The following is a 27,779-nucleotide window of genomic DNA, read 5'->3' on the forward strand; positions in this document are numbered from 1 at the left end:
TTTTTACTGAACGATAGGATTCATATCCACAAATTCAGTGATGAGATCATAGTAATATTTCTACTCATTTATCCAAAATAGTGCTTTAATGTCTCCACTTTACATTTTTCAAAGTTCACTCATTTTATTTTGTGCCAGTAGGGTATTTCAGTCATTTCTAGGTACAAATGTTTCCCCTAAAAATGTTGCAATATACATAAGAAAATATTGTTTGCAATTATGCTTTCCCTCCATACACTGTAAAATAGGGCACTGTATTCTATTAATCTGCTTTGGATCCATCTAAGAAAGAAGAGTCAAAAATTCTTGCATTCCTACAATGCTGCCTAAATTCAAAACATCCATTGTTTTCCTCCAAAGTCGGTTTTCAGGTAATGATAGCCACAGGTCTGCCCATGGGATGCTGGTGGCTGGCCTGCCTGTTGCAGCCGCTCCAGGTCCCACAGCTCTTCAGAGCCAAGGTAGGGGACCCGCAAGGAGGGGAGATTCGCCCTGCACGTGCCAGTGGGATAGAGGGGAGCCCAGCAGTCGGGCACCGAGGCCACACACAGAGCCTGGACTGTGAGGCCAGGTGCAGAGCTCAGTTCCCAGAGCAGATGCACACTGCACGTGGGCTGGGAAGCCCCCACACAGCCATCACCCAGCAAACCATCCTGGTGAAGAACCAGGATAAAAAGGCAAAGCCGATGTGTTAGGGAACCCAACCCACCCTGTAACTCCTCCTGCAACCCCGCACTCTGGGCCAGGCCCCTTCATGAGGCTTATTTCCATCATGTCTCCTTTTATGTCTTGAAAGATGTGTGACACAACATAAGGTTTTCCCACATTGCTTTCATTGATAATGTTTTTCCCTAGTATGTGTTCTTCCTTCAATGCTTCCTAAGAGACTTGGAGAAACTGAAAACTTGACCACATTCATTACATTCATAGAGCTTTTCTGCACTGTGTGTGCTTAAATGGCTGGGCATGTGCAGGAGGCATCGAACTGATTTGTTTCTCTCATATCAATATTGCTCTCTGTCTTACTTTCTGACTTCCACTGTCTCAATGAAAAAATATCCTCTGGTGAGGATGAAAAAAAAAAAAAAAAAAAAAGAACCAGGACGGTCAAAGGCTTTTCTACAATCTTTACACAATAGGGCTTATTTTCAGTGTGAGTTCTTTCATTCATTATAATTTCTCTCCACTATTATTAGTGTTTTTGTGATTTTGAAGGGAAATGGGATGAATAAATGGTTTTCCACATGGATAACATTCATAGAGTTTTTCCTTAGTATGAGTTCTTTTATGATGTTGGAGGGAACTTGGATAAGAGAAAGTTTTACTACAATGGTTACATTCATAGGGTTTTTCCCAATATGATTTTTTTCATGATTTCTAAGCAAAGAGGGATAAAAGAAAGTTTTACCACATTCCTTACATTCATGAGACATCTTTCCATGATGAATTAGTTTATGTTCACTAAGATATTTGGCAGAAAGGGCTTCCTCACATTGCTTTCAGTCGTAGTTTCTCCCCAGTATGTATATTTTCATGATCTCTAAGAGATGCAGAAAGACTAAAAGCCTGACATACATGTTTTTTTTTTCCAGTCCGTGTTCTATCATTTTATGGGAGGGAAGCTGGATAAGATACACTTTTACCATAATGCTTACATTCATAGGGTTTTCATCCAGTATGAATTCTTTCATGTCTTCTAAGTAAAGAGGGAAAAGGAAAGGTTTTCCCACATTCCTTACATTCATGAGACTTCTTTTCTTCATGACTTCTTTTATGACTTCCAAGTGAGCAGGGAGAAATGAAGGATTTCCCACATTCCTTACATTGATAGGGCTTTTCCCCAGTATGGATTCTTTCATGATGTTGAATGGAAGTTGAAGAAGACAAAACTTTACCACATAGCTTACATTCATAGGATTTTAAAACAGTATGAGTTCTATCATGACGTTGAAGAGAAGATTTATAACAGAAACCTTTACCACACTGCTTACATTCATAGCATTTTATGCCAGTATGAGTTCGTCCATGACTTTGGAGGGCAGACAGATAATAGAAAGCTTTGCCACAATGCTTACATTCATAGGGTTTTTCCCCAGTATGAATTATTAAATGATTTCTAAGGTTACAGGGATGATGGAATGTTTTGCCACATTCCTTACATTCATGAGGCTTCCTTCCATCATGAATTCTTTTATGACATCGAAGAGAACTGAGGTAACTGAAGACTTTCCCACATTGCTTACATGCATGGGGTTTTTCCTTATTATGAGTCATTTCATGATTTCGGAGGGAAGATGGATAATAGAAAGCTTTACCACATTGCTTACATTCATAACTTTTGACACCAGTATGAATACTTTCATGAATTTGGAGGTAAGATTGATAATAGAATGTTTTACCACATTCCTTACATTCAAGAAGCTTCTTTCCATCATGAATTCTTTTATGCTTTCCAAGAGAGCTGGGGAAAATGAAGGCTTTCCCACATTCCTTACATTGATAGGGTTTTTCCCCACTATGCATTCTTTCGTGATATCGAAGGGAAGTTGAATAAGAGAAAACTTTACCACAAACCTTACATTTATAGGGTTTTTCCCCAGTATGACTTCTTTCATGATCTTGGAGAGAAGATTGATAATAGAAACCTTTTCCACAATGCTTACATTCATAGCGATATTCCCGAGTATGAGTTATTTCATGACGTTGGAGGGCAGATAGAAAATAGAAAGCTTTGCCACAATGCTTACATTCATAGGGTTTTTCCCCAGTATGAGTTCTTTCATGATTTCTAAGGGAAGAGGGATGACAGGGTTTTTTACCCGTATGCATTCTTTTATGATATTGAAGAGCAGCTGAATAAGAGAAAAGTTTACCACAAACCTTACATTCATAGGTTTTCATTCCAGTACGAGTATTTTCATGATTTCTAAGGGAATAGTGATGATGGAATGTTTTGCCACATTCCTTACATTCATGAGGCTTCTTTTCATCATGACTTATTTTATGATTTGCAAGAGAGCTGCTGGAACTGAAGGCTTTTCCATATTGCTTACATTCATAGGGTTTTTTCTCAGAATGAGTTCTTTCATGATTTCTAAGGAAATAGGAATGATGCAATGCTTTACCACATTCCTTACATTCATGAGGCTTCTTTCCGTCATGACATCGTTTATGTTTTCCAAGACAGCTGCTATATTGGAAGGCTTTCTCACATTGCTTACATTTACAGGGTTTCTTCTCAGTATGCATTCTTTCATGATTTCGAAGAGAAGTGGAAAATACGAAAGCTTTCCCACGTTGCTTACATTCATAGGGCTTTTCTCCACATTGAGTCCGTTGATGCTCTAGATAAGACTTTGTACAACTGAAGGCTTTCCCACATTGCTTACAACCATAGGGTTTTTCCACGGTATGAGTTCTTTTATGATTTTGGAGGGAAGTTGAATAAGAGAAAACTTTTCCACAAAGCTTACATTCATAGGGTTTTTCCCCAGTATGCATTCTTTGGTGAATTATAAGGGAATAGCGACGACAGAATGTTTTACCACATTCCTTACATTCATGAGGCTTCTTTCCGACATGACTTCTATTCTGTTCTCCAAGAGAGCGGAGCTGACGGAAGACGTTCCCACATTCATAAGGTTTCTCACCGGTGTGTGCTCTTTCCTGATTTCTAAGGGAAGTGTAACTTAAAGCTTTTCCAGATTTCTTACGTTGATATGGCTTTTCTCCAGTGTTGGTTCTATCATTTTCTCCAGAGTATTTGGGAGAACTGAAAGTTTTGCCACATTGCTTACTTTGATAAGGTTTCTCTCTGCTATGAGTATTTTTGTGAAGTTCAAAGTAAGTGAGACGATTAAAGCCTTTCCCATATTGCTCACACTCATATGGTTTCCCAGCGATATACGTTCTTTCATAATTTCTAAGGGAAGTTGAAAAGTGGAAAGTTTTACCACTGGGGCTGCCTTCATGGCTCTGAATATGTTGAGGAGGCTTGAGAACTTTCTCACATTCCTTATATTTATAAGGTATTTCTTTGTATTCCTGACATAGGTACAGTTTGGGTCCAATGTGAGAGCTCAGGTGGTTATTCAAGGATAAGTAACATATGAAGATTTGCCTACACAACCTGGATTTAGGTTGTTTTATTTCAGAAATTTCCTTCTTTTCATTATTATTTGGAATCTGGCTGAAGTTTTCTCTGCATTGACTACCATCCTTCCTTGTACAGAGTCTCTCTACAATATGATTGCTGTAAAAATCAGAAGCATATTATTAATACTCTGTTAATAATTTAATATTTATTAATAGCATGACAATGACATTTTTACCATTTTCTAAGAAAGGGTGGGGTTTCTGAACATTCCATTTTTGAAAGTGGATATCTTAAAACTTCTGATATAGGCTGGATCATAGATATTATGAAAACACTTATATTCATTAATGGTACTTTTGTATATTGTTTCCAAGTGTACTTATATCTTATACACTAAACATCGAGGTCATATTTCAAAAAAAAAACCATTTTGATGCCAGAACCGGTTTGGCTCAGTGGATAGAGGGTCGGCCTGCGAACTGAAAGGTCCCAGGTTCGATTCCGGTCAGGGGCATGTACCTGGGTTGCGGGCACATCCCCAGTGGGAGGTGTGCAGGAGGCAGCTGATTGATGTTTCTCTCTCATCGATGTTTCTAACTCTCTATCTCTCTCCCTTCCTCTCTGTAAAAAATCAATAAAATATATTTTAAAAAAAAACATTTTGATGAGATTATTCTAAAAATCAATACATTTAAAACTGGGCTGATACAATTGGATTATCTGTTTTTGCTTTTCTGGACTTGGTTCATAAGGCTCAGTGGTTCAGGATAGACCCACACACCAGGGGCTAACTGGTTCAACTCCCTGAAAGGGAACATGGCCAGATTGCAGACTTATTAAACCCAGTACAGGGCATGCAGGAGGCAGTCTCCTGATTTTCTTATCTCTCACTCTCACACAACATATCAAAATCAATAATAGCATATTTTTGCACCAATAGCGAGGCTCACTGAACCTCTGAACCAGGTGGTCATAGTTCAATTTCTGGTCAGGGCACAATCCCAGGTTCCAGGCATGATTACAAATGTGGTGCATGCAGGAGGCAGCCATCAATAATTCTCTCTCACCGAAACCGGTTTGGCTCAGTGGATAGAGCGTCGGCCTGCAGACTGAAAGGTCCCAGGTTTGATTCCGGTCAAGGGCATGTACCTGGGTTGCAGGCACATCTCCAGTAGGAGATGTGCAGGAGGCAGCTGGTCGATGTTTCTCTCTCATCAATGTTTCTAACTCTCTATCTCTCTCCCTTCCTCTCTGTAAAAAATCAATAAAACATATTTGAAAAATAATAATAATAATAATTCTCTCTCATCATTGTTTCTTTCTCTTTCTCCCTCTTCCTACCTCTCTGAAGTAAATTTTAAAAAAAATTAAACATACAAATAAATAAAATAAATATATAAAAAATATATTTAAAAACACACACACACAAAGATGCTCTTAATGCTTTCTCATGTCAATGCAACTCACCTAAGATTCATCACATGCTTCTTATACTGATCTTCATTGTCATGGTCGTCACATTGTTCTAAAATACATGCTAGAAAAAGCATTATAAACTATTAAAGAATATAAAAAATGGTTAGATTTTAAGTACACAATGAGTTGTGATCATTCCTGGTTTAATTACCAGTATACTCCCTTTCCATATTTCAGTTTTTGAAACAGTATTGATGAGCAAGCAACACTCGTTTTCTAATTGCTTAAGTAACAAGTGGTTGCAGGCCAGAGCTGCTCTGTGGTTGACTATCAACCTACGAACCAGTATAAACCAGGAGGTCAAAGGTCAATTTCCAGTAGGACCGGTTTGCAGGCTAGATCCCCAGTGTGAGGCGTGCACGAGGTACCAAATCAGTGATTTTCTCTCATCATTGACTTTTCTCCCATTCTCTCCCTCTCCTTCCTCTCTAAAATCAATAAAAATATATATTAAAAAATAATTTGTGATACCTACCTACTGATGCCAGGTTCCAGAAGGTTTCCAGCATCACATCTGTGTAGAGTTTCTTCTGGGTGGGATCCAGGAAAGCCCACTCCTCCATGGTGAACTCCACATTAACATCCTCAAAGGCCACTGAGTCCTAAAACATCCCACATATACATATAGGAGAATGGATGAGATAGACAACCCTGGGGACCCATACATAATTCATAGGAAGTTCACATAGGACACATGATCCCCAACATTCAGTCTATGACTTGATTGTGAGACTATTATTAATTTGCCATACTCATTTCCTCAAGAGAGGAATTTATTGATATGATTTTATGGTGATCACTTCAACTCTTCTTTGTTCTCAATTTGTCAGGGTAAAGAACACTTTGAACAACTTCTATATTAATAAGTTAAAATACATCTGTTTTAAGCCCATCGATTCCTTGTGAGAAAATGCATCTCTATTATAACCACCATTTGATGCAGCAGTCCATGAAACATACAGTAATGTCTGCATAAAGTTTTAATGACTTTGAATACAATAAAGGCCCGATAGCTCTTTCTTCTATTCTCATCACCAAACAGGAGAGACCAGGCAGTGTGTGGAAATTCAAATTAGAACAAAATGTACTTGGCCATATTTCCTGAAGTACTCCAAATTATCAGAAATAGTCAGATACACCTGAATGAATGAAAATATTCTTATGAAGGAGTATGAATGATCATTTGCTTTTATAATATTTGTTAGTAACTCAGTTCAACCTTCTTTTGCCTCTCTCATTTCATGGAGATAGTAAGTTAGAGTTAGAGCTCAGGCATGAGCAAGATAGGGCAACTTAGCCCTCTACAAAAGTCCTCTACTCATGAGCCTCAGGATTACTTCATACTGATTTTTAGGACACATAGACACGTATATTGAAATGATAAGATCACACTAAAAAGAAGTCTTTCCAGCAGAATTGTGACACTATAACCAGGGCCTGGACCTTGAGGAACAATTTAAGACTTGGTATGTCCAAGGGCATTTAGTGATATCTGTAATATTTTCATGTTGAAATTATTTTCACCAGAAACTTATATAAAATGAAATTAAATGTTAACTGTAATTGGAATGTAAACTATAAATGGAAGCATATATGGTATTTATGGAGAGGAAAAATTAATATAATTAAAATGTCCATACTACCTAAAGCAATCTATAGCTTCAATGCAATTCCTATCAAGATACCCAAGATAAATCTCACATAACTAGAATAATCAAAAATTTTATATAGACCACAAAACACTCTGAATAGCAACAGCAATCATGAAAAATAAGAACAAATGTGGATGAATCACACTACCTAATATCCAACTGTACTACAAGGCTATAGTAATCAAAACAGCATGGTCCTGGTATATAAACAGCATATAAATCAGTGGAATATAACAGAGACCCTAGATATTAAACCCATGCCTTTATGGTCACGGAATTGTTGACAAATGAAGCAAGAATACACAATAAAGTAAAGATAGTATCCTGTATTATAAAAGGATAATATGGAAATTGTCCCTGGGAGTTTGAGCAACTGGGGGTTCCACTGTTGCTATGATTTGCGCTGACCACCAGGGGGCGGCACAAAACATGGTGGGCTTCAGCGATGTGTAGAGGGTGGCAGTGGAGGCAGTGCTGGCCCCGATGAGCCCTGATGAGAGCAGGACTGCTATGGGATGGTGCAGTAGGTGAGCAGATGGCACTAGGCCAAGGCAGATGAGAGTGTATGCCCCCAAAACCCCACCTGTTACTGCACAGATGGGGAAAGGCCATTAAGGTGGGGGGCAATGCTGGCGAGCGAGTGGCACCAATGCGGGTGGGAGCAGTGCCCCTGATGGCCCCGCTGGTTGCACCACAGATGGCAACAATATATAATAGTGTTTAAACAGTTGTGAAAAGCAAATGGTGCCTTGGTTACAAGGAAACAAAGGGCCTTTTGCAGACTATTATAACTTACTAGACGCCCGGTGCACAAAATTTGTACACAGGGAGGTAGGGGTTGGTCCCCTTAGCCCAGCCTGTACCCTCTCCAATTCAGGCCCCCTCAGAGGATGTCTAACTGCCAGTAAACCAGCGGACGGACATCCCTCTCACAATCCAGGACCACTGGGTGCTAACTGCTCACCTGCCTACCTGCCTGATCGCCCTCCAACAGCGCCCCCTGCTGGCCTGGTTTTCCCTCACTGCCCCCCCGCTAGCATGTTCGCCCCTAACTGCCCCCAGCCCCGCCAGCATATTTGCCTCTTACTGCCCCCCCTGCCGGCCTGGTCACCCCCAACTCCCTCTCCTGCCATCCTGGTTGTCCCCAGCTGCCCCCCCAACACCGTCCTAGTCAACACCTACTGCCCCTCATGCCAGCCTGGTAGCCCCTCACTGCTCCCCACCCCCCGCTGGCCTGGTCATCATACTTATTTTGTTAAGGCAAAACAAATATAACTAAAATGAAGGGTATATGCTCTAGCTGGTTTGGCTCAGTGGATAGAGCATCAACCTGTGGACTGAAGGGTCCCAGGTTCGATTCCAGTCAAGGGCACGTGCCCAGGTTGCAGGCTCAATCATCAGAAGGGGGTGTGCAGGAGGCGGCCTATCAATGATTCTCTCTCATCATTGATGTTTCTATCTCACTCTCCCTCTTCCTTTCTCTCTGAAATCAATAAAAAATATATAAATTTAAAAAAATAATAAAATAAATAAATAAATAAATAAAATGAAGGGTATATGAAAAAGCTTTATCGGGGGTAATTATATATGCCTAAAGAGTTCCCCAAAGTCTTTGGTAACTTAAAACTTTCGAGTTTGCTGGATTATATAGTAAAAATTATTAAATACCTAGGTATTTTGAAATAACAGGATACTGAAATGTTAATCTGAATTTGCATCATATGGAGAATCTAGAGCAGTGGTTCTCAACCTGTGGGTTGCGACCCCTTTGGCAGTCAAACGACCTTTTCACAGGGGTGGCCTAAGACCATCCTGCATATCAGATATTTACATTATGATTCATAACAGTAGCAACATTACAGTTATGAAGTAGCAACGAAAATAATTTTATGGTTGGGTCACAACATGAGGAACTGTATTTAAAGGGCCAGAAGGTTGAGAACCACTGATCTAGAGAATAGGTTTGAATCTGTTAATGAATAAGTCTTGTACTTTATTTGAAGCAGCTTTTAAAATGTAATGTATTGCTCATCTGAGGAACGTTACTTACATGCTACCTAAAAATTAAGATTATTAAGGGTTAAGAATTCTAATTGGAAAGAAATATGGCATTGGTGTAATGGAAGGCATGAGGCATGAAGATGCAGTTTGAAGGAAAAAGAAAGTGGAATCTAAAGCTGGTTACTTCTGAGTTATAAGGTGTCTGAAGAAAGATTTGAGAAAGTGGTAGAAAGTTTGTGGAAGTTATGGGATTTTATGATGAGAAATGTTAAAAGGAAATTGTACAAATGACACAGGACAGTAAGCCAGGACAAGGGGAATAGGGAAACAAAGATGGTTAAACAGCAATTTGGAGCCATCTAGTAAAACCCATCTTCCCTAAACCAAGGACACTTAAGAGTAAATGATTTGGCCGAAACCGGTTTGGCTCAGTGGATAGAGCGTCGGCCTGCAGACTGAAGGGTCCTGGGTTTGATTCCGGACAAGGGCATGAACCTGGGTTGTGGGCACATCCCCAGTTGGAGATGTGCAGGAGGCAGCTGATCGATGTTTCTCTCTCATCGATGTTTCTAACTCTCTATCTCTCTCCCTTCCTCTCTGTAAAAAATCAAAAAAATATATATTTTTTTAAAAAAAGAGTAAATGATTTGCATTTTGCCTCCCTAACCAGAGGGTATAACCAGATGGTAAATACCTTCTATCATTGGACTCAGGGAGACAGACAGCAGAAATCCAATTAGTGTCATTTGCTGACCACACCCAAGGACAAATGAAGTTAGAGAATAAACCTTATTTTGGATAATCCTTTTCTAGTCTGTTAAAAGGGAAAAGATCTTTCCTGTTTTTGTACCCAGGAAGCAAGAGTTCTATAAATTAGTAAAATGGTTTTATTAATCAGGAAGTTCTTTTAAAGCCATCTTTTCATCATGGGAACTGAAGTTCACTAGCCTATGTTTGTGCTTAATACACTTTGATATATGAACTTCTGGAAAAATAAATTTGACAATCCTTCCAGGGTTTGAATTTTAAGAATCTTTCTCTTGACATAGAATTGGCTTTAGATCACTCCAATAGTCTCTGGAATACATCAAGTATTTGTTTCCTCTCCCATGAAGGAAAATTTTCTGCTTAAAGCACATGGGAAACTTTGTCAAATAATAACTATATTTTGCTTTCATCTATAGCTCTGTTATTCAGGAATATTGTGTTTTGCAGATAGGACAATATTCCATGTCATTTGCAAGTATTGCTGATTCTTAAACTTTTTGTTTTTTAGGTATAAGGAAGCATTTTTAAAGCAATTTTGTAAATTATATATTTCTCTCCCTACCTGTCCCTCCAGTAATTGGCAATCTACACTAATAAAAGACAAAGATGCTAATTGACCATACCTTCGCTATGCCCACCAGCCATTCAGAGCAACTATATGCAAATTAACCCAACCAAGATTGCGGCAGGCAGCCACGGAGCTGGAGCAAGCAGGAGGCTTGGTTGCCTGGGCGATGGAGGAAGCCAAGCTTCCCGCCTGCCCTGAGCTGGCTGTGGCCTCCGCTCATGGCAATAAAGTTTCAATTATAGAAGACAAATAAATCCCAGATACCTGCTTCCATCCAGCCTCCACTGGGAGCTTGGGTGGCTGGGGGTTGTGGCCAGCTTACAAACAGCCAACAGTCCCTCACCCAGGCTGGCCACACCCTCATAGGGTGAGGGTCCCCACTGAGGGGCTTAGCCAGCCTGAAAACGGCCCTCAGCTCCTCACCCAGGATGGCCAGGCACCCCAGCAGGGACCCCCAACCTGAAGGGGCTGTGGCCAGCCTGCAAAGAGCCATCAGCCACTCACCCAGGCTGGCCACACCCTCATGGGGTGAGGGTTCCCGCTGAGGGGCTTAGTCAGCCTGAAAACAGCCATCAGCCACTCACTCAGGCTGGCCAGGCACCCCAGCAGGACCCTGCACCATGAAGAGGCTGTGGCCAGCCTGAAAACAGCCTTCAGCCCCTCACCCAGGATGGCCAGGCACCCCAGCAGGGACCCCCAACCTGAAGAGGCTGTGGCCAGCCTGCAAAGAGCCATCAGCCACTCACCCAGGCTGGCCACACCCTCATGGGGTGAGGGTTCCCGCTGAGGGGCTTAGCCAGCCTGAAAACAGTCATCAGCCACTCACCCAGGCTGGCCAGGCACCCCAGCAGGAGCCCCCCACCCTAAAGGGGGTGTGGCCAGCCTGATAATGGCCCTCAGCCCCTCACCCAGGCTGATCAGGCACCCCAGTGGGGACCCCCACTCTGAAGGGGCTGTGGCCAGCCTACAAACAGCCATCAGCCCCTCACCCAGGCTGGAGCGAGCCTAAGCCAGCAGGTGGTCATCCCCCAAGGGGTCCCAGACTGCGAGAGGGCATAGGCCGGGCTGAGGGCCCCCTTGAGTGCACAAATTTTTGTGCACTGGGTCTCTAGTTTTTAATAAGTAGCAATAAAGTCCTTTGCATGAATTCAATAAGACCTGTTTTCAATTGTAGCTATATTAACCAAGAAAAACTGATAATGGGCCTGCTTATAGCAGCCTTGGCTTCACTGCCTTTTGCAGACCTTTGTCCATCCAGCATTCCACGGGAACCCCTTACAATCCACAAGGGCAGGCCTCCATTGAATGTGCCCATGGTACCCTGAAGGGTATGCTAGTAAAAAAAGGGGGGGATACTGGACTGAAGGACCCTGCTACACTACTATCTAAAGCATTCTTTATCCTTAATTTTTTGAATCTGAATGATCATTTTCAATCCTCTGTAGAACAGCACTTGACCTAAACCCCATCTCAGAAATCACAAGTCTTGTGGCGAGATAGGACACTAATAACTAGATGAGACCCAATGAATTATTAACATAAAGGAGAGGATATGTGTGTGCTTCTAGCTCCACAGGGCCACTGTGGATTTCAGCTCGCCAGATTAAACCCTGCCATGGCATGGCACGGGACCAATCCTCTTCCCGAAATGAAGAATTTGGGCCTGGGAACTCCACAGCCCCAAATGATGTTCCTCCCCAGACCCAGATGGCCCCTGAATATCCTGGGGAATGATGATGAAGCTGACGGCCAATGATTAGCAATTTTTGGAGTGTACTCACACTCTACACATTCCAGATAACTAACCATTCCTCTTTTTGTTTTTCTCATAGCCTGTAAAATCAGAACTGGAACAGTAAATGCATTTCACAGACTCCAATATTCCAAAGCAGAAAGTTCATCACCTCTCTCTGTCTTCTACCAATACATTCAGCAAAACAAAAAGGGGAAGATGTTGGGGAGCACCTGAGACTTGGTTGGAAAGTTTGTAAGGAGGACATTCTGGAAAAAGGGAAGTGTGTGGATGGCTGCCTGCCCTGTTTATCAAAATTCTGACCTAGTGCCCTGACCGCTTTGGCTCAGGGGATAGAGCGTTGGCCTGCAGACTGAAGGGTCCCGGGTTTGATTCCGGTCAAGGGCATGTGCCTTGGTTGTGGGCACATCGCCAGTGGGGGGTGTGCAGGAGGCGGCTGATTGATGTTTCTCTCTCATCGATGTTTCTAACTCTCTATCCCTCTCCCTTCCTCTCTGTGAAAAATCAATAAAATATATTTAAAAATAAAAATTCTGCCCTGGCCAGTTTGGCTCAGTGGATAGAGCACCGGCCTGTGGACTCAAGGGTCCCAGGTTCGATTCCGGTCAAGGGCATGTACCTTGGTTGCGAGCACATCCCCAGTAGGGGGCATGCAGGAGGCAACTGATCGATGTTTCTAACTCTCTATCCCTCTCCCTTACTCTCTGTAAAAAATCAGTAAAATATATTTTTAAATAAATAAATAAATTCTGACCTAGGGGTGTGCCAAAGGCAGTTCCCCTAATTATTCCTTGACCTTTCCAAACAATTCTGTGCATGTGCAGAGACCAGGTGTTTACTGGAATCCTTATACTTAATCTTTGGGGGTCCTTGTTTAAAGGATATTACAAACACAAGTGTCCTCCCAAAATTACATCTCTTACTGAATGTACCTGAAAGATAAACTTTATCTTAAACTGCTGTTACAATAACACCCTAATGAGGCAGGCAATCAAGGCTCCCTGGGTTCCTTTAGCCAGGTAGTACCTTAGGCTTCTCTTTCACAGCAAACTTTGTGCCAGAGTAATCCATTCATCTATCGCTCAGAATCTGTAGGTCAACCCAGCAATGACCCAGCCATTTCACTTCTGGGAATATATCCAAAGAAACTCAAAACACTAAAGCAAAAGAAAATATGCACTCCTGCCCATCAATAGGTGAGTGGATTAAAAAGCCATGGTACAACTCAATTGAATTTTACTCAGCCATAAAAATGAAGGAAAACTTACCCTCCATGACAGCATGAATGGACCTGGAGTGCATTATAATTAGTGAAGAAAAGCAGTAAGAAAAACATAAATATCACATGATATCATTTATATTTACGATTTAAAGAAGAGAAATTGCCAAAACCGGTTTGGCTCAGTGGATAGAGCGTCGGCCTGCGGACTGAAGGGTCCCGGGTTCGATTCCGGTCAAGGGCATGTACCTGGGTTGCAGGCACATCCCCAGTAGGAGATGTGCAGGAGGCAGCTGATCGATGTTTCTCTCTCATCGATGTTTCTAACTCTCTATCTCTCTCCCTTCCTCTCTGTAAAAAAATCAATAAAATATATTTTGAAAAAAATAAAAAAATAAAGAAGAGAAATTAACGAAATATACAGAGACTCATTAAATAGAGAACAGACGGACAGCTGTCAGGTGGGAGGGGATGAGAAAAGGGGGAGGGAGTAAACAACACAAACAAAATCTTAGACTCAGAAAACAGCATGGGGTTCCAGAGGGAAAGGGGGGTGTGAGGAAGTAGAAGAGGGTAAAGGGGAGGATTAAATGGTGATGGAAGGAGACTTTGGGTGGGGAACACACAATACAATGTACACATGATGTGTTATGGAATTATACACTTGAAACTTCTATAATTTTATTAGCCAATGTCATCTCAATAGTTTTTTAAAAAATTTCAATTAGTAGACATAAAACTTACAAAGTGATTTTCTCCAAAAACTTGATGCTACTCTAGGGGCTCTTCTCCCAACTGGTCTCATTTCTGAGCTCTCCTGTGAGTTCCAGCAGCAGCAGGACAGTCTATCTCAGGCATAAGACATGCCCAACAGCATAATTCCCCTAAATGCTGCTCCCAGAGAGACATCATACCCACTGATGCCTATGTGCAGGGAACAGAGAAAAGGTTCCCACTCACCACTTGTGATGCCTGAAAACCAATGATCTATTCAGTAGAGCAATGACAAAATAGGAAAACCTCTCTTGTCTTAGGTCCAGGGAGAGGAAGGAGTAAGACAAGCTGCCTGCTTGAGCCCTGCTTATTTTTTCTACAGAGCAGAGGTTGGGAACCTTATTTCTGCCAAGGGCCATGTGGATAGTTATAACGTCATTCATGGGCCATACAATATCATCAACTTAAAAATTAGCCTGCTCTATTTGGTCACACATTTATTTAAGTGGCAGAGCCAGAGCAAATGATTCCAGAACCACTTTCAAGAGGACCCAATACCATACTCTGCCTGCCAATTGCCTTGAAATGCATGAAACTGCCCACTCTGGTACATAGAAGTGAGGCGCAACAGGCTCAGCAATGCCACATGGGGCAGCACAGCTCCCAGCACCATCTGCCTGGCAGCCACAGGTGAGCAAGGCTGAGAAACAGAAGTCAGACCCACACGGCTGGTAATGTTGGCATGTGCTGTTCCTGGCAGCAAGTTCAAGTGTCATGTTCACCTGCAGAGGTGTGGATGTGAGTGATGCTGGTGTGTCACACCCCTCACACCCACACCAGGAGAGCAGGACAAGCCTTAGGACTCACACAGAGGTCTCAGGAGGGCCGGGCTGGCCTCTCAAGCAGCTGAGACCTGGCTTCAGACCCAGAAATGGAGCCTGGTGTGGTCATGGTCCGGGGCAAGAGTTCTGCACAGGCAGGGATTCTGTGGTTGGAATCACCTGCCTGCTCTATAGGAGACACCACCCAGGCTTTCTTATCAGCTTGTTCAAGTGGGAGGCAATAGGGACAAGTGCAGACTGTGGCTCAAGCTGTAGCAGGCAACCATCAAAAAATGCATAGTTTGGCCCTAGATGGTTTGGCTCAATGGGTAGATCTTCGGCCTGTGGACTGAAAGGTCCCGGGATTGATTCCGTTCAAGAGCACATGCCCATGGTTGGGGGCTTGATCCCCAGTAGTGGGCGTGCAGGAAGGAGCCAATCACTGATTCTCTCTCATCGTTGATGTTTTTTTTTCTCTCTCTCTGCCTTTCCTTTCCTCTCTGAAATCAATAAAAAAAATATATATATTTTTTTAAATGCATACTTTGGGGAAACCACATGACTTACTGGTTGAGCATCCACCTATTAACCAGGAGGTCACAGTTCTATCCCTGGTCTGGGCACATGCCCAGGTTACAGGCTTGATCCCTAATGAGGGGATGTGCAGGAGGCAGCTGATGGATTATTCTTCTCATTATTCATGTTTCTACCGCTCTCTCCCTCTCCCTTCCTCTCTGAAATCAATAAAGATATATATGTATATTTTTTTAAATGAATAGTCCGAATGCTAATTACAAGGTAAGAAAAACCCTGCAGATCTTGTACTCTGCTGAGGAGTCAGCTGCCTGGGCCTGAGTGTGGGCAGACTCTAAGGTGTCAGTGACTGACTTGTGTGCCTCCGGGGAAGGGGTCATTCCCAAAGATTCCTGTGAACCTGACTGGTGCCTCCTCCTCAAGAGAGATGCTCTAGTCCCACCTCTGGACTCCCAGCAGCACACCCCTCCTGGTGGCTCCATCATGCTGAGGTGTGAGCAGAATCCAGGACAGACTGAGTTGGGTGCTCAAGGCTGAGTGCCCATCCACCCACCTTCCCCCAAGTCTGACGGGCATCTCCCCCTCCAGGGAGACCCCAAGCCCCACCTGCCTCACACTTAGTGGGCCTGCCCTGCAGAGATCAGGTTCCTGGAGAATCTGGCACAGATTGAGTTGTGCTCTAGGTCTGGGGCCACTTTTTCTTTCCAGGCATGACCTGTACAGAGTCCTCCCTTCACAAGACCAAATTTTGGTCTGTTTGCATCTGATAAACTCTGCTGGCTTCATTCTGAGGACTTCCTGAGGCCCTGCCCCACCACAAAAGTGTGGAGCATCTAGCCGTAGTGGCTAGTTTTGGTATAAGTTGGACATTTGCTAAGAAATGATCAAAACTGTATTGGGGGTGGGGGTAGGGTCAGGGGGCCTGGAGAAACAGTGCTGCAGGGATCAGCATATGTGGACAGTGAGCCTTAAATTGGACCTTTCTATTTTACAGATTTATTTAAAATAAATGCGAAAATTTACATACTCTTTTTTAAAAATATATTTTTATTATTTCAGAGAGGAAGCAAGAGGGAGAAATAGAAACATCCATGATGAGAGAGAATCATGGATTGGCTGCCTCCTGCAAGTTCCCCACTGGGGATCGAGCCTACAACCTGGTCATGTGTCCTTGACCGGAATAGAACCTGGGACCCTGTAGTTCACAGGCAGAAGCTCTTTTCACTGAGCCAAACAGTATGGAGTTTCCTCAAAATCAACAAATGGAACTCCCATTTAACCCAGTAATCCCAAGAAATCAGAAACACCAATCAGAAAGAATATATGCACCCCTATGTTCATAGTAGCACTATTTACAATAGCTAAGAGTTGGAAACAGACTAAGTGCCCATTAGTAGGTAAGTGGATTAAAAACCTGTGGTACATCTACACAATGGAATACTACACTATGGTAAAAAAAGAACTCTTACCATTTGCATCAGAATGAATGGACCTGGAGAGCATGATGCCAAGTGAAGTAAGCCAGTAGGAGAAAGATAAATAAAATATCACATGATCTCACTCATTTGTGGAATATAGTGAACAACATACTAATAAACTGATGAACAAAAATAGATGCATGACCTACAAGCATCGAACAGACCGTCAAACCTCAGAGAGATGGCAGGGGAGTGGGGGATACGACATCAACCAAAGGACTTGTATGCATGCATATAAGCATAACCAATGGACACAGACAGGACGGGGTGAGTGCATGTGCTGGGGGTAGGAGCATCTGGAGAGAGGTCAATGGGGGAAGAAGAAGGTATATGTAATACTTTAAATCATAAAGAACTTAAATTTTAAAGAATTGCTAAAGGGACTGCTGTAAATACGAACAAGAAACAGAGAGAGAAGCCTATGCATACAGAATTAAAATGGCAATAAATAACTACCTACCAATAATAACCCTAAATGGATATGGATTAAATGCTCTAATCAAAAGGCATAAGGTAGCTGAATGGATACAAAAACATGACCCAACTATATGCTGTCTACAAGAGCCCCATCTCAGAACAAAAGACACACACAAGATGAGAGTGAAGGGATGGAATCCATTTTTCCATGCAAATGGAAAACAAAAAAAATGCTAGAGTTGCAACACTCATATCTAACAAAATAGACTTTATAATGAAAGCCATCACAAGAGACAACAAAGATCACTACACAATATTAAAGGGATCGCTCCAACAAGGGGATACAACCCTGCTAAACATATAGGCACTCAATATAGGAGGGCCTAAATACATAAAAAAACTTCTAGAGGGCTTTAACAGAGAGATCAACAACAATATAGTCATAGTAAGGGAATTCAACACCCCGCTGACTTCACTGGATAGATCTTCCAGAAAGAAACTTGACAAGGAGACAGTGACTCTAAGTGACACACTGGATCAGATGGATTTAATCAACATTTATAGAATATTTCACACCAAAGCAGTAGAATATACATTCTTCTCAAGTGCACATGGATTATACACAAAGATAGACCACATTAGGACACAAAACAAGTCTCTACAAGGCCAAAAAGATTGAAATCATATCAAGCATCTTCTCAGATCACAGTGGAATGAAATTAGAAATCAGCTACAGTAAAAAAACACAAAAACATTCAAACACATAAAGGCTAAATAGCATATTATCACACAATGAATGAGTTACCAACGAAATAGAAATAGAAATCAAAAGCTTCATGGAAACAAATAAAAATGAACACACAATGACTCAAAATCTCTGGGACACAGCAAAAGCAGACCTGAGAAGGAAGTTCATAACACTACAGGGATACCTCAAAAAACAAAGAAAATCAACAATAAACTATTGAACCCTACCACTTAAAGAATTAGGAAGAGAACAATAAGAAAAGCCCAGGTAGAAGAAAGGAAGGAAATAATAAAGATTAGAGCATAAACAGATAACATAGACACTAAAAAAAAAAAAAAATTGAATGAAACCAAGAGGTGGTTCTTTGAAACGATAAACAAAATTGATAAGCTATTAGCCTGACTTGAAAGGACCCAAATAAAACCAGAAACAAAAGTAGAGAAGTAACCACCGACACCACAGAAATACAAAGGATTATAAGATAATACTATGAACAACTATATGCCAACAAGCTGGACAATGTGGATGAAATGGACAAATTCCTAGAAAAATACAATCTCCTAAAACTGAATCAGAAGGAATCAGAATACCTAAATAGGCCAATAACAACTGATGAAATAGAAGCAGTAATCAAAAAACTCCCAGCAAACAAAAGCCCAGGTTTGGACGGCTTCACAGGGGAGTTTCACCAAACATTCAAAGAACTAATACCTTTACTCTTCAAACTATTTCAGAAAATCCAAGAGGAAGCAACACTTAACACTTCCAAACTCTTTTTATGGCGCCAGCATTATCCTAATTCCAAAACCAGATAAAGATACTACAAAGAAAGAGAATTACGGGACAATACTACTGATGAACATAGATGCTAAAATCCTCCACAAAATATTAGCAAATCGCATCCAACAATATCTTAAAAAGATCATACACCATAATAAGTGGGATTTATTCCAGGCTGGTACAATATTTGCAAATCAATCAACGTGATACATCACATAAACAGATTGAAAGATGAAAATCACATGATCATATCAATAGAGAGAGTAAAAGCATTTGACAGGAGTCAACACTCATTTTTGATAAAAACTCTCAGCAATGTTGGAATAGAGAGAGCATATCTCAACATGATAAAAGCCATATATAACTAACCTACAGCCAACATCATACTCAATGGGGATAAACTAAAAGCATTTCCCCTATTAACTGGAACAAGACAGGTATGTCTGCTTTCATCACTCTTATTCAACACTAGAGCCCGGTGCAAGACATTCTGGCACTTGGGGTTGCAGGAGGGGGTGGGGGAAGGGTCCCTCAGCCTGGCCTGCACCCTCTTGCAGTCTGAGATCCCTCGGGGGATATCCGACTGATGGCTTAGGACCAATCCCTGTGGAGAGGAGCCTAAGTCAGCAGGCCAACATCCCCCAAGGGGTCCTCAGCACTGCCCCAGAGGCAGGAGAGCCTCCCGCCACAGCCAGCTGTGAGCCCGGCTTCTGGCTGAGCAGTGCTCCCCCTGTGAGAGCACACTGACCACCAGGGGGCAGCTCCTGCGTTGATCATCTGCCCCCTGGTGATCAGTGCACGTCATAGCAACTGGTCATTCCACCATTCAGTCGATGTGCATATTAGCCTTTTATTATATAGGATACTACTGGAAGTCCTAGTCACAGCATACAGAGAAGAAGAAATAAAAGGCACCCAAATTAGAAAGAAGGAAGTAAGACTCTCATTATTCACAGATGACATGATATTGTACACAAGGGGTCCTCAAACCTTTTTAACAAGGGGCCAGTTCACTGTCCCTCAGACCGTTGGAGGGCCGGACTATAGTTTAAAAAAAAAGCTATGAACAAATTCCTATGCACACTGCACATATCTTATTTTGAAGTAAAAAAACAAAACGGGAACAAATACAATATTTGTATTTGCATGTGGCCCGTGGGCCGTAGTTTGAGGACCCCTGTTGTACACAGTAAAACCTAAAGACTCCACCAAAACACTACTAGATTTAATAGTGAATTTGGCGCGCTTTTTTTGCCGCATTTACTGCAAGGATGAAGACCATTCTCTGCAATCAGACTGTAGACATCCCAGAAAATGTGGACATCACTCTGAAGGGATGCACAATTATTGTGAAGGGTCCCAGAGGCACCCTGGGGAAGGACTTCAACCACATCAATGTAGAGCTCAGTCTCCTTGGAAAGAAAAAGAATAGGCTCCGGGTTGACAAATGGTGGGGAAATAGAAAGGGATTGGCCACAGTTCGCACTATCTGCAGTCATTGTACACAACATGATCAAGGGTGTTACACTGGGCTTCTGTTACAAGATGAGATCTGTGTACGCTCCCTTCCCCATCAACATTGTTATTCAAGAGAATGGTTCTCTTGTAGAAATTAGAAATTTCTTGGGCGAAAAATACACCCTCAGAGTTCGGATGAGGTCAGGTGTTGCTTGTTCAGTATCTCTAGCCCAGAAAGATGAGTTGATTCTTGAAGGAAATGACATTGACCTTGTATCAAATTCAGCTGCTTTGATTCAGAAAGCCACAACAGTTAAAAACAAGGATATCAGAAAATGTTTGGATGGTATCTATGTTTCTGAAAAAAAGGAACAGTTTAGGGGGCTGATGAATAAGATCTAAGTTATCCAGCTATAGAAACATCGAGATGCCGAATGATTTGTCACACTTGTTTGTGAAACTAAAAAGATGTACAATAAAAGCCTTCTATTGATTTTGGAGGGAAAAATGAATTTGGCATTGTAGCATGATACAAAATCAACACCCAAAAATCGATGGCTTGTTTATATACCAATAATGAATTCTCAGAGAAACTAAACAAACAATCCCATTTACTTTGGCAACAAAAAAAATTAAGATACTTAGGAATAAACTTAAACAAGGTGGCAAAAGACCTGTACTTGGAAAACTACAGGATATTGAAAACAGAGCTAGAAGAAGATATAAACAAGTGGAAGAATATACTCTGTTCATGGATTGGTAGAATCAACATCATTAAAATGTCCATACTATCCAAGGCAATCTACAGAGTCAATGAAATCCCATTAAAATACCAATGTCATATTTCACAGAGCTAGAACAAAAACTCCAGAAATGTATATGGAATCAAAAGACCCTGAATAGTTGCAGTAATTTTGAGAAAGACAACCAAAGTTGGAGGAATCACAACACCAGATTTCAAATTATACTACAAAGCCACCAAAATAAAAACAGCCTAGTACTGGCACGAGAACAGGCATACAGATCAATGGAACAAAACAGAGAATCCAGAAATTGAACCAATCCATTATGCTCCATTAATATTTGACCAAGGAGGCCAGAGCATACAATGGAGTCAAGAGAGTCTCTCCAATAAATGGTGTTGGGAAAATTGGACAGATACACACACAAAAAAAATGAAACTAGACCACCAACTTACACAACACACAAGAATAAACTCAAAATGGATAAAAGACTTAAATTAAATGTAAGTCATGAAACCATAAAAATCCTAGAAGAAACCACCATAGGCAGCCAAATCTGAGACATCTCTCCTAGCAATATGTTTATAGACACATCTCCTAAGGCAAAGGAAACTAAGGAGAAAATAAGCAAATGGGACTACATCAAAATATACATCTTCTGCACAGCAACAGAAACCATCAATAAAACAAAAAGAGAGTCTACTGTATGGAAGAAAATATTTAGCAATATTGCTAAAATATTTAGCAATATTTAGAAAATATTTAGTACATCTTATAAAGGGTTAATATCAAAAATATATAAGGAACTCATACAACTTAACTGAAGGAAGACAAACAATCCAATTAAAAAATGGGCAACTTCTCCAAAGAGGACATGCAGATGGCCAAGAGACATGAAAAAATGCTCAGTCACAAACCATCCCAGAGATGCAAATCAACAGGACAATGAGGTATGACCTCACACCTTGTCAGAATGGCTACCATCAACACATCAACAAATGACAACTGCTGGTGAGCATGGAGGGACCTGGCGAGTATCATGCTAAGGAAAATAAGTCAGTCAGAGAAAGACAAGTATCACATGATCTCAGTCATATATGGAATCTAAGTAACAAAAAATAAACTAATGATAGGAGTGGATCCAGAGACATTGAAGCATGGAAGAGAGTGCAGAATCTCAGAGGGAAGGCGGTGGAGGGTGGGAGCTAATCAACCAAAGGCCTTGAATGCATATATGCATAACCCAGGAAGACAGACAATAGGGTGCTGAAGACCTGGGGTGAAGGGTGGGGCGGGGAGCAGGAGGGCACGAGAAAGCTGGAGGGGGGTCAGTGGGGGGAGGAAGGAGACATACGTAATACTTTCAACAATAAAGAATTATTTTTTTTAAAAAGGAAATACACGCCCTAGCCGGTTTGGCTCAGTGGATAGACTATCAGCATGCAGACAAAGGGTCCCAGGTTTGATTCCGGCCAAGGGCTTGTATCTTGGTTGCAGGCTCCTCCCCGGCCCAGGCTCTGGATCAGATTCCTACAGGAGGCAACCAATTGATGTGTTTCTCTCTCACATCATTGTTTCTCTCTGTCTTTGCCTCTCTCTTCCACTCTCCCTAAAAAATTAATGGGAAAATATCCTCAAGTGAGGAATCACAAACAAAAAAACAACAGAAAGGAAGCACAAATTGATACAACTCCATAGATACAGAGCACAGACTGATGGTTGCTAGAGGTTGCAGGAGTTGGTGTACGGGGGTGAGGTGGGGGTCAAATGGATGAAAGGTGTCAAAAGGTACAAACTTCCAGTTATAAAATAAGTCAAGGAAATGCAAGTTACAGCAAGGTGACTGCAGTTAGTAATACAACATTTCATATTTGAAAGTTGCTAAGAGTAAATCTTAAAAGTTCTCTTTACAATAAAAAAAATATTCTTGTTTGAAATCCCAGCAGCGGCCATGGGAAGATGGCTGCTGGGCTGCAGCGGCATTGCTCTTGGTATGCAAAGCTGCGGGAGGCTGACTTTTGTGATGACGGATCCTCTTTTAGGACTTCCATGGAGTGGGACACACAGGGGTTACAAGTAACGTTGTTTTGGAAACTCCCTTCCTTGTTGGCATTGAAGGTTTACTCCAAGGCAGCACTTACAGCCTTTTATTCTGTAGTTCCTGTGGGATTCCCATTAGTTTCCATCTCTATTCTACCCATGTTGCCCTGGCTACATCGAAAGGTCACTTCTGCCTTTCCAGGGACAAAATGGAATGCTATCTCTTAAAAACAAAAGCCGTAGTAAATGCATCTGAGATGGATATTCACAACATGCCTCTACCAGAAAAGATTGCAGAGCTAAAAGAGAAGATAATATTAGCGCATAATCACTGAAGTTCACTGATGAAGATGCTGAAGGAAGTGACTCCTGACCCGTCCAACGCAGAAAACTGATCTGGAACCAGAGCTTTAGTATCAGGGTCAGGCCTTACTGCCATCTTCAAAGACAGGTGCTGTCGATCATTTCTTGAGAAAGATCAACTTCAAGAATGAACAGGAAATGTGGTTTATTATGTTTACATCTAGGCTGATTTTCCAAATGATTTGTGAAGCTGCTTATAGAAGATGAGAAATTAAGGAGCTCTCTGGCCATGATTCATATCTATTTGACTTTTGAAATTATTTTAGCTCTCTGATCAGTTTCATAGTCATTTCTGAAAACACCTTTAACTGCATAGTTAGGGATTTAGGGGCAATGTGCCATGAATGAGTTTAAGAAATATATGGTAATAAAGTTGTACTTAATGTTAACTACTATTATTTCTACATGGAGCAGTTATATGAATAGTTGTAACCAAGAATTAACATTTCAGTTAAGCAATAAAGGTTTTATGTTCTGCATTTTCTCAAAAAAAGAAAAAATATTCTGTAAGTATGTATGATGACAGATGCTAACAAGACTTATTGTGATGATCACGTCACAATACACACACATATCAAATCATTATGATGTATACCTTAAACTAATATAATGTTGTATGTCAATTATAACTTAATGAAAAAAAATCCCTTCTATAAAAAAAGATTACAGTGGATTTGAAAAACTGCAGTCACCTAGTGATGTCACACCCATCACAATATCATAGGGAAATGCATTACTCAGATGTTTATAATGACACAGGTGTAAACAAGCTTCCTATGCGGCCAGTCCTATTAAAGTCCAGCACATACAGTTACGGTCACTACATAGAATACTTGATGATGATAAACTGGTTTATGCATTTGCTATACTATCCTCTTTATCTTTCTGTGCTTTCTACTTAGTGAAAAAAAACTTTGCTGCGAAACAGTATATGTTTTATGCAGGCAGCAGCCTCAGCCATCTTGTGTTGACTATATCTTTAGATTCCATCATTGCCTCCTGGGCTTGATTGAATCTGTTTTTTTGCAAATTTCTTGGCCTAAGTGTACAGTGTGATACAGTCTACAGTGGTGCCCGAGCTGGTTTAGCTCAGTGGATAGAGCATCCGCCTGAGGACTGAAAGGTCCCAGGTTTGATACCTGTCAATGGCACATGCCAGGGTTGCAGGCTCGATCCCCACTAGGGGGCATGCAGGAAGCAGCCAATCAATGATTCTCCCTCATCATTGATGTTTCTATCTCTCTCTCCCTTTCCCTCTACCTCTCTGAAAGCAATAAAAATCTATTTTTAAAAATAAATAAATAAAGTCTACAGTCGTGTACAGTAACATTCTCTGCCTTCATATTCACTCACCAATCACTGACTCCTGCAGAGCAGCCTCCAATCCTGTAGTCCATTCAGGGTCAGTGCCCCACACGGATGTACCATTTTCTATCTTGCACACCGCATTTTTACTGCACCTTTTCATAAATGCTTCCTACCATTGCATCACAATTGCCTACAGCATTCAGTACAGTAGCATGTTGTACAGGTTTGTTGCCTAGAACCCACAGGCTACACCATATGGCCTAGGTGTGTAGCAGGCTGCACCATGCAGGTTTGTAAGAGAACTGAAAACAACAAAACTGCCTCAGGATGTCCTCCCAGGTTCAGGGGTGCAGGACTGTATGTAACTGCAGTTTCACCTCTCCCAGGAGTAAAGTTTTAACCCAGTCACTCTGCAACTTGCTGTTCAACACTAATCTGTCTAAAGACTCCTGCTGTTCCTTCCCCTAAGGAAGGGTGACCCTGCCTGAAGCAATCCCCTCTTTTCTTTTACTAATAACCTATCAAAGCCACTTCCTTTCTGCTATTGTAAAAGCCTTCCATTGTGAACAGCTGCTCTGAGATTCTATTTCCTAGATGGGATGCAGCCCGATTCGTGAATGGGGAATCAAGCTAATTAGACCTTCCAATTTTATTCAGTTGAATTTCGTTTTTTAACAGTTTGAAAAGCACCACAAAAATAAATAGCCGATAAAGATGCTGTGACTCTGAGAAGGGAAGATGGCGTTTAGGATTCGGGGGAGAGCCTGGAAATGCAGACATTTGCTGCAGAGCTAGGCCTGGGGGGCAGGGGTTGGACTTGAGAGCCTGCTCCACAAACATCAAAACTCAGGAGAAAACGGGGTCCTTCTGGGGAGAAAGGAGGGACAGGGGGCCCCACAGACCACAGCTGCTCACATGCACGAACCGCGGGGACCGAGTTCCCATTGTCCCCAATGACCCTCCACGTGGTCACCGCACCGACTGCGGAGCCGCGGGGATGAGGGTGCAGAGCTGCCCAGACGCGCTCCGCAGCCCAAGGCCCTGCCGCGGGGACACACTGGACGCCCGGGTCCCCGCTGGGCCCCACCCTGCGAGCCCGAGGGGCCTGCAGTTTCAGCGGAGCCCCCGGCGCCTCGGGTCCGCAGGCTCCGGACCTGACCGTGGAGAGAGGGTCCCGCCACGGCGGCTCCACCCGCCCGTCCTCTCCGTCTCCGCGCCCGGCCGCACACTCACCATTTCTAGTTCCTGGGCCTCCCGAGTCCCGCCTGCAGCTCCCACCACCTTATGGATCACAGCTCCACAGGTGAGGACAGAACAAGGGAGATGCAATCCCAGGGTCTCTGAAGCAAAGGAACAACAGGGAGGAAGCTGAACATAGGCCCGCCCCCACCGCTACTCATAGGGCGGACACTTCACAGGAAATCGCCCCCTAGCGGCTGAGGTGCACAGGCCTGAGCCCAAAGCAGCCAGATCTCCTGTCCAGGGACGTTTGCACTGAGAGGCAGCGCTGACAGTCCCCAGGGAACAGCGGTCCTTCCCTGCAAACACACACACTGAAAAGGCACCTAAGGAATCTGGCTCCATTTTCATCTTTGTTGACAACTGGAGTCTGACGTGTGCATTTTCCAAAAAGATGCACAGGCTCAGGGACCAGGGATGCCTTAGGTCGCAGTGATGGCGAACTTTTTGAGCTCGGCGTGTCAGCATTTTGAAAAACCCTAACTTAACTCTGGTGCCGTGTCACATATAGAAATTTTTTGATATTTGCAACCATAGTAAAACAAAGATTTATATTTTTTGATATTTATTTTATATATTTAAATGCCATTTAACAAAGAAAAATCAACCAAAAAAATGAGTTCGCGTGTCACCTCTGACACGCGTGTCATAGGTTCGCCATCACTGCCCTAGGGTGGTATCCTCCCAGACCACAGCCAGATTCCCAAAAAGAGCATTGAAACCAGAAACAAGCCATCATGTCCAGTATGAAAACTGACTTCTGTGCATTTAGAATGGTTAACTTTAGAAAATGTTTTTCACATGAAAACATGTGTTCCCACTGGTGATTCAGTCACGCTCCTCTGAGGCCATGAGCCATCCCTTCCTTGTGGTTGTCTTGTGGGCAGTTCCACAGACCTACCCAGAGCAGGGAGATGGGCCAGGCACAGAGGTCACCAGGGTGGGAAGCCCAGGCGTCTAGCAATGGGCAACCAATTGTAGGGTGGGGCCTGGTCCCCAGGGTGACTTTTCCTCCTCTAGCAGATCACTGGTCCTACAGTTTGGACCCCCTGATCTTCCCCCCTAGAGATAACACCTAGGCCTCATTGTATTTCAGCTCCAGGCCCAGATAAGCAGCAAAATGCCAGGGCTTGACATCAGGACCAGCTGCATTGAATAATGACCCCTGCCCTGGTGCCGGCCAATCCATCAGTGGAGGCCACATCCCTGAATGGACACACCTGGAAAGCTACAGAATATTCCATTCAGCTCTTCCCCTGGGACCTCCCCTGAAATCTCCACCCTTAAAACCTTTAGGAAGGAGAACCCAGTGCGCTCTCCCTCCCTGGAGCACACCTGTACCTTCCCCTTCCCCTCCTTCTCCTCCTCCCCCAGGCAGGTTACCATTAGCTTGTGCTCCCAAGCTCCAAGGGCACTTCCGTTACCTCCTTAACTCCTTCCCTAAGCCCATTTCCTCTAAGGCTTACTTCTCCTGCTTCTGTAATTTACCCAGTAAATGTTCTCTTACAGTTTGGGTCTTGCCCTTTATTCTTACCTAGCCAGAACCAAGTACCAAGATTGCAGAACTCAGTTGGGTCTGATCCCACCTGTCATACACTGGGTG

The 27,779-nt window shown here is 42.5% G+C and overlaps 1 protein-coding gene and 2 pseudogenes across 1 annotated transcript; 2 read left to right on the forward strand and 1 right to left on the reverse strand.

Annotated features, from left to right (window-relative positions):
- Positions 1-711: 711 nt before the first annotated feature.
- On the reverse strand, positions 712-26,226 carry LOC139010982 (zinc finger protein 14-like). Its single transcript, XM_070416122.1, has 4 exons — positions 26,171-26,226; positions 6,048-6,174; positions 5,564-5,633; positions 712-4,252 (listed from the first exon to the last, which is right to left on the reverse strand). The coding sequence occupies exons 1-4, from the start codon at positions 26,171-26,173 to the stop codon at positions 1,669-1,671; spliced, it is 2,784 nt and encodes a 927-aa protein (XP_070272223.1). The 5' UTR covers positions 26,174-26,226; the 3' UTR covers positions 712-1,668.
- Positions 20,297-20,878, forward strand: LOC139009838 (large ribosomal subunit protein uL6 pseudogene; annotated as a pseudogene).
- Positions 23,186-23,709, forward strand: LOC139009839 (protein Mis18-beta pseudogene; annotated as a pseudogene).
- Positions 26,227-27,779: the final 1,553 nt, after the last annotated feature.

This window comes from Myotis yumanensis, unplaced genomic scaffold (assembly GCF_028538775.1).
Source record: "Myotis yumanensis isolate MYYU_CA2020_CCGP unplaced genomic scaffold, mMyoYum1.0.hap1 SCAF_5, whole genome shotgun sequence".
Classification (NCBI taxonomy): Eukaryota; Metazoa; Chordata; class Mammalia; order Chiroptera; family Vespertilionidae; genus Myotis; species Myotis yumanensis.

Coding starts and splice junctions, on each gene's coding strand:
- LOC139010982 (XM_070416122.1), bottom strand. Junction 5,634..6,047: donor CTGGAACCTGGCATCAGTAG/GTAGGTATCACA, acceptor TGCTTTTTCTAG/CATGTATTTTAGAACAATGT. Junction 4,253..5,563: donor AAGCATGTGATGAATCTTAG/GTGAGTTGCATT, acceptor TGATTTTTACAG/CAATCATATTGTAGAGAGAC.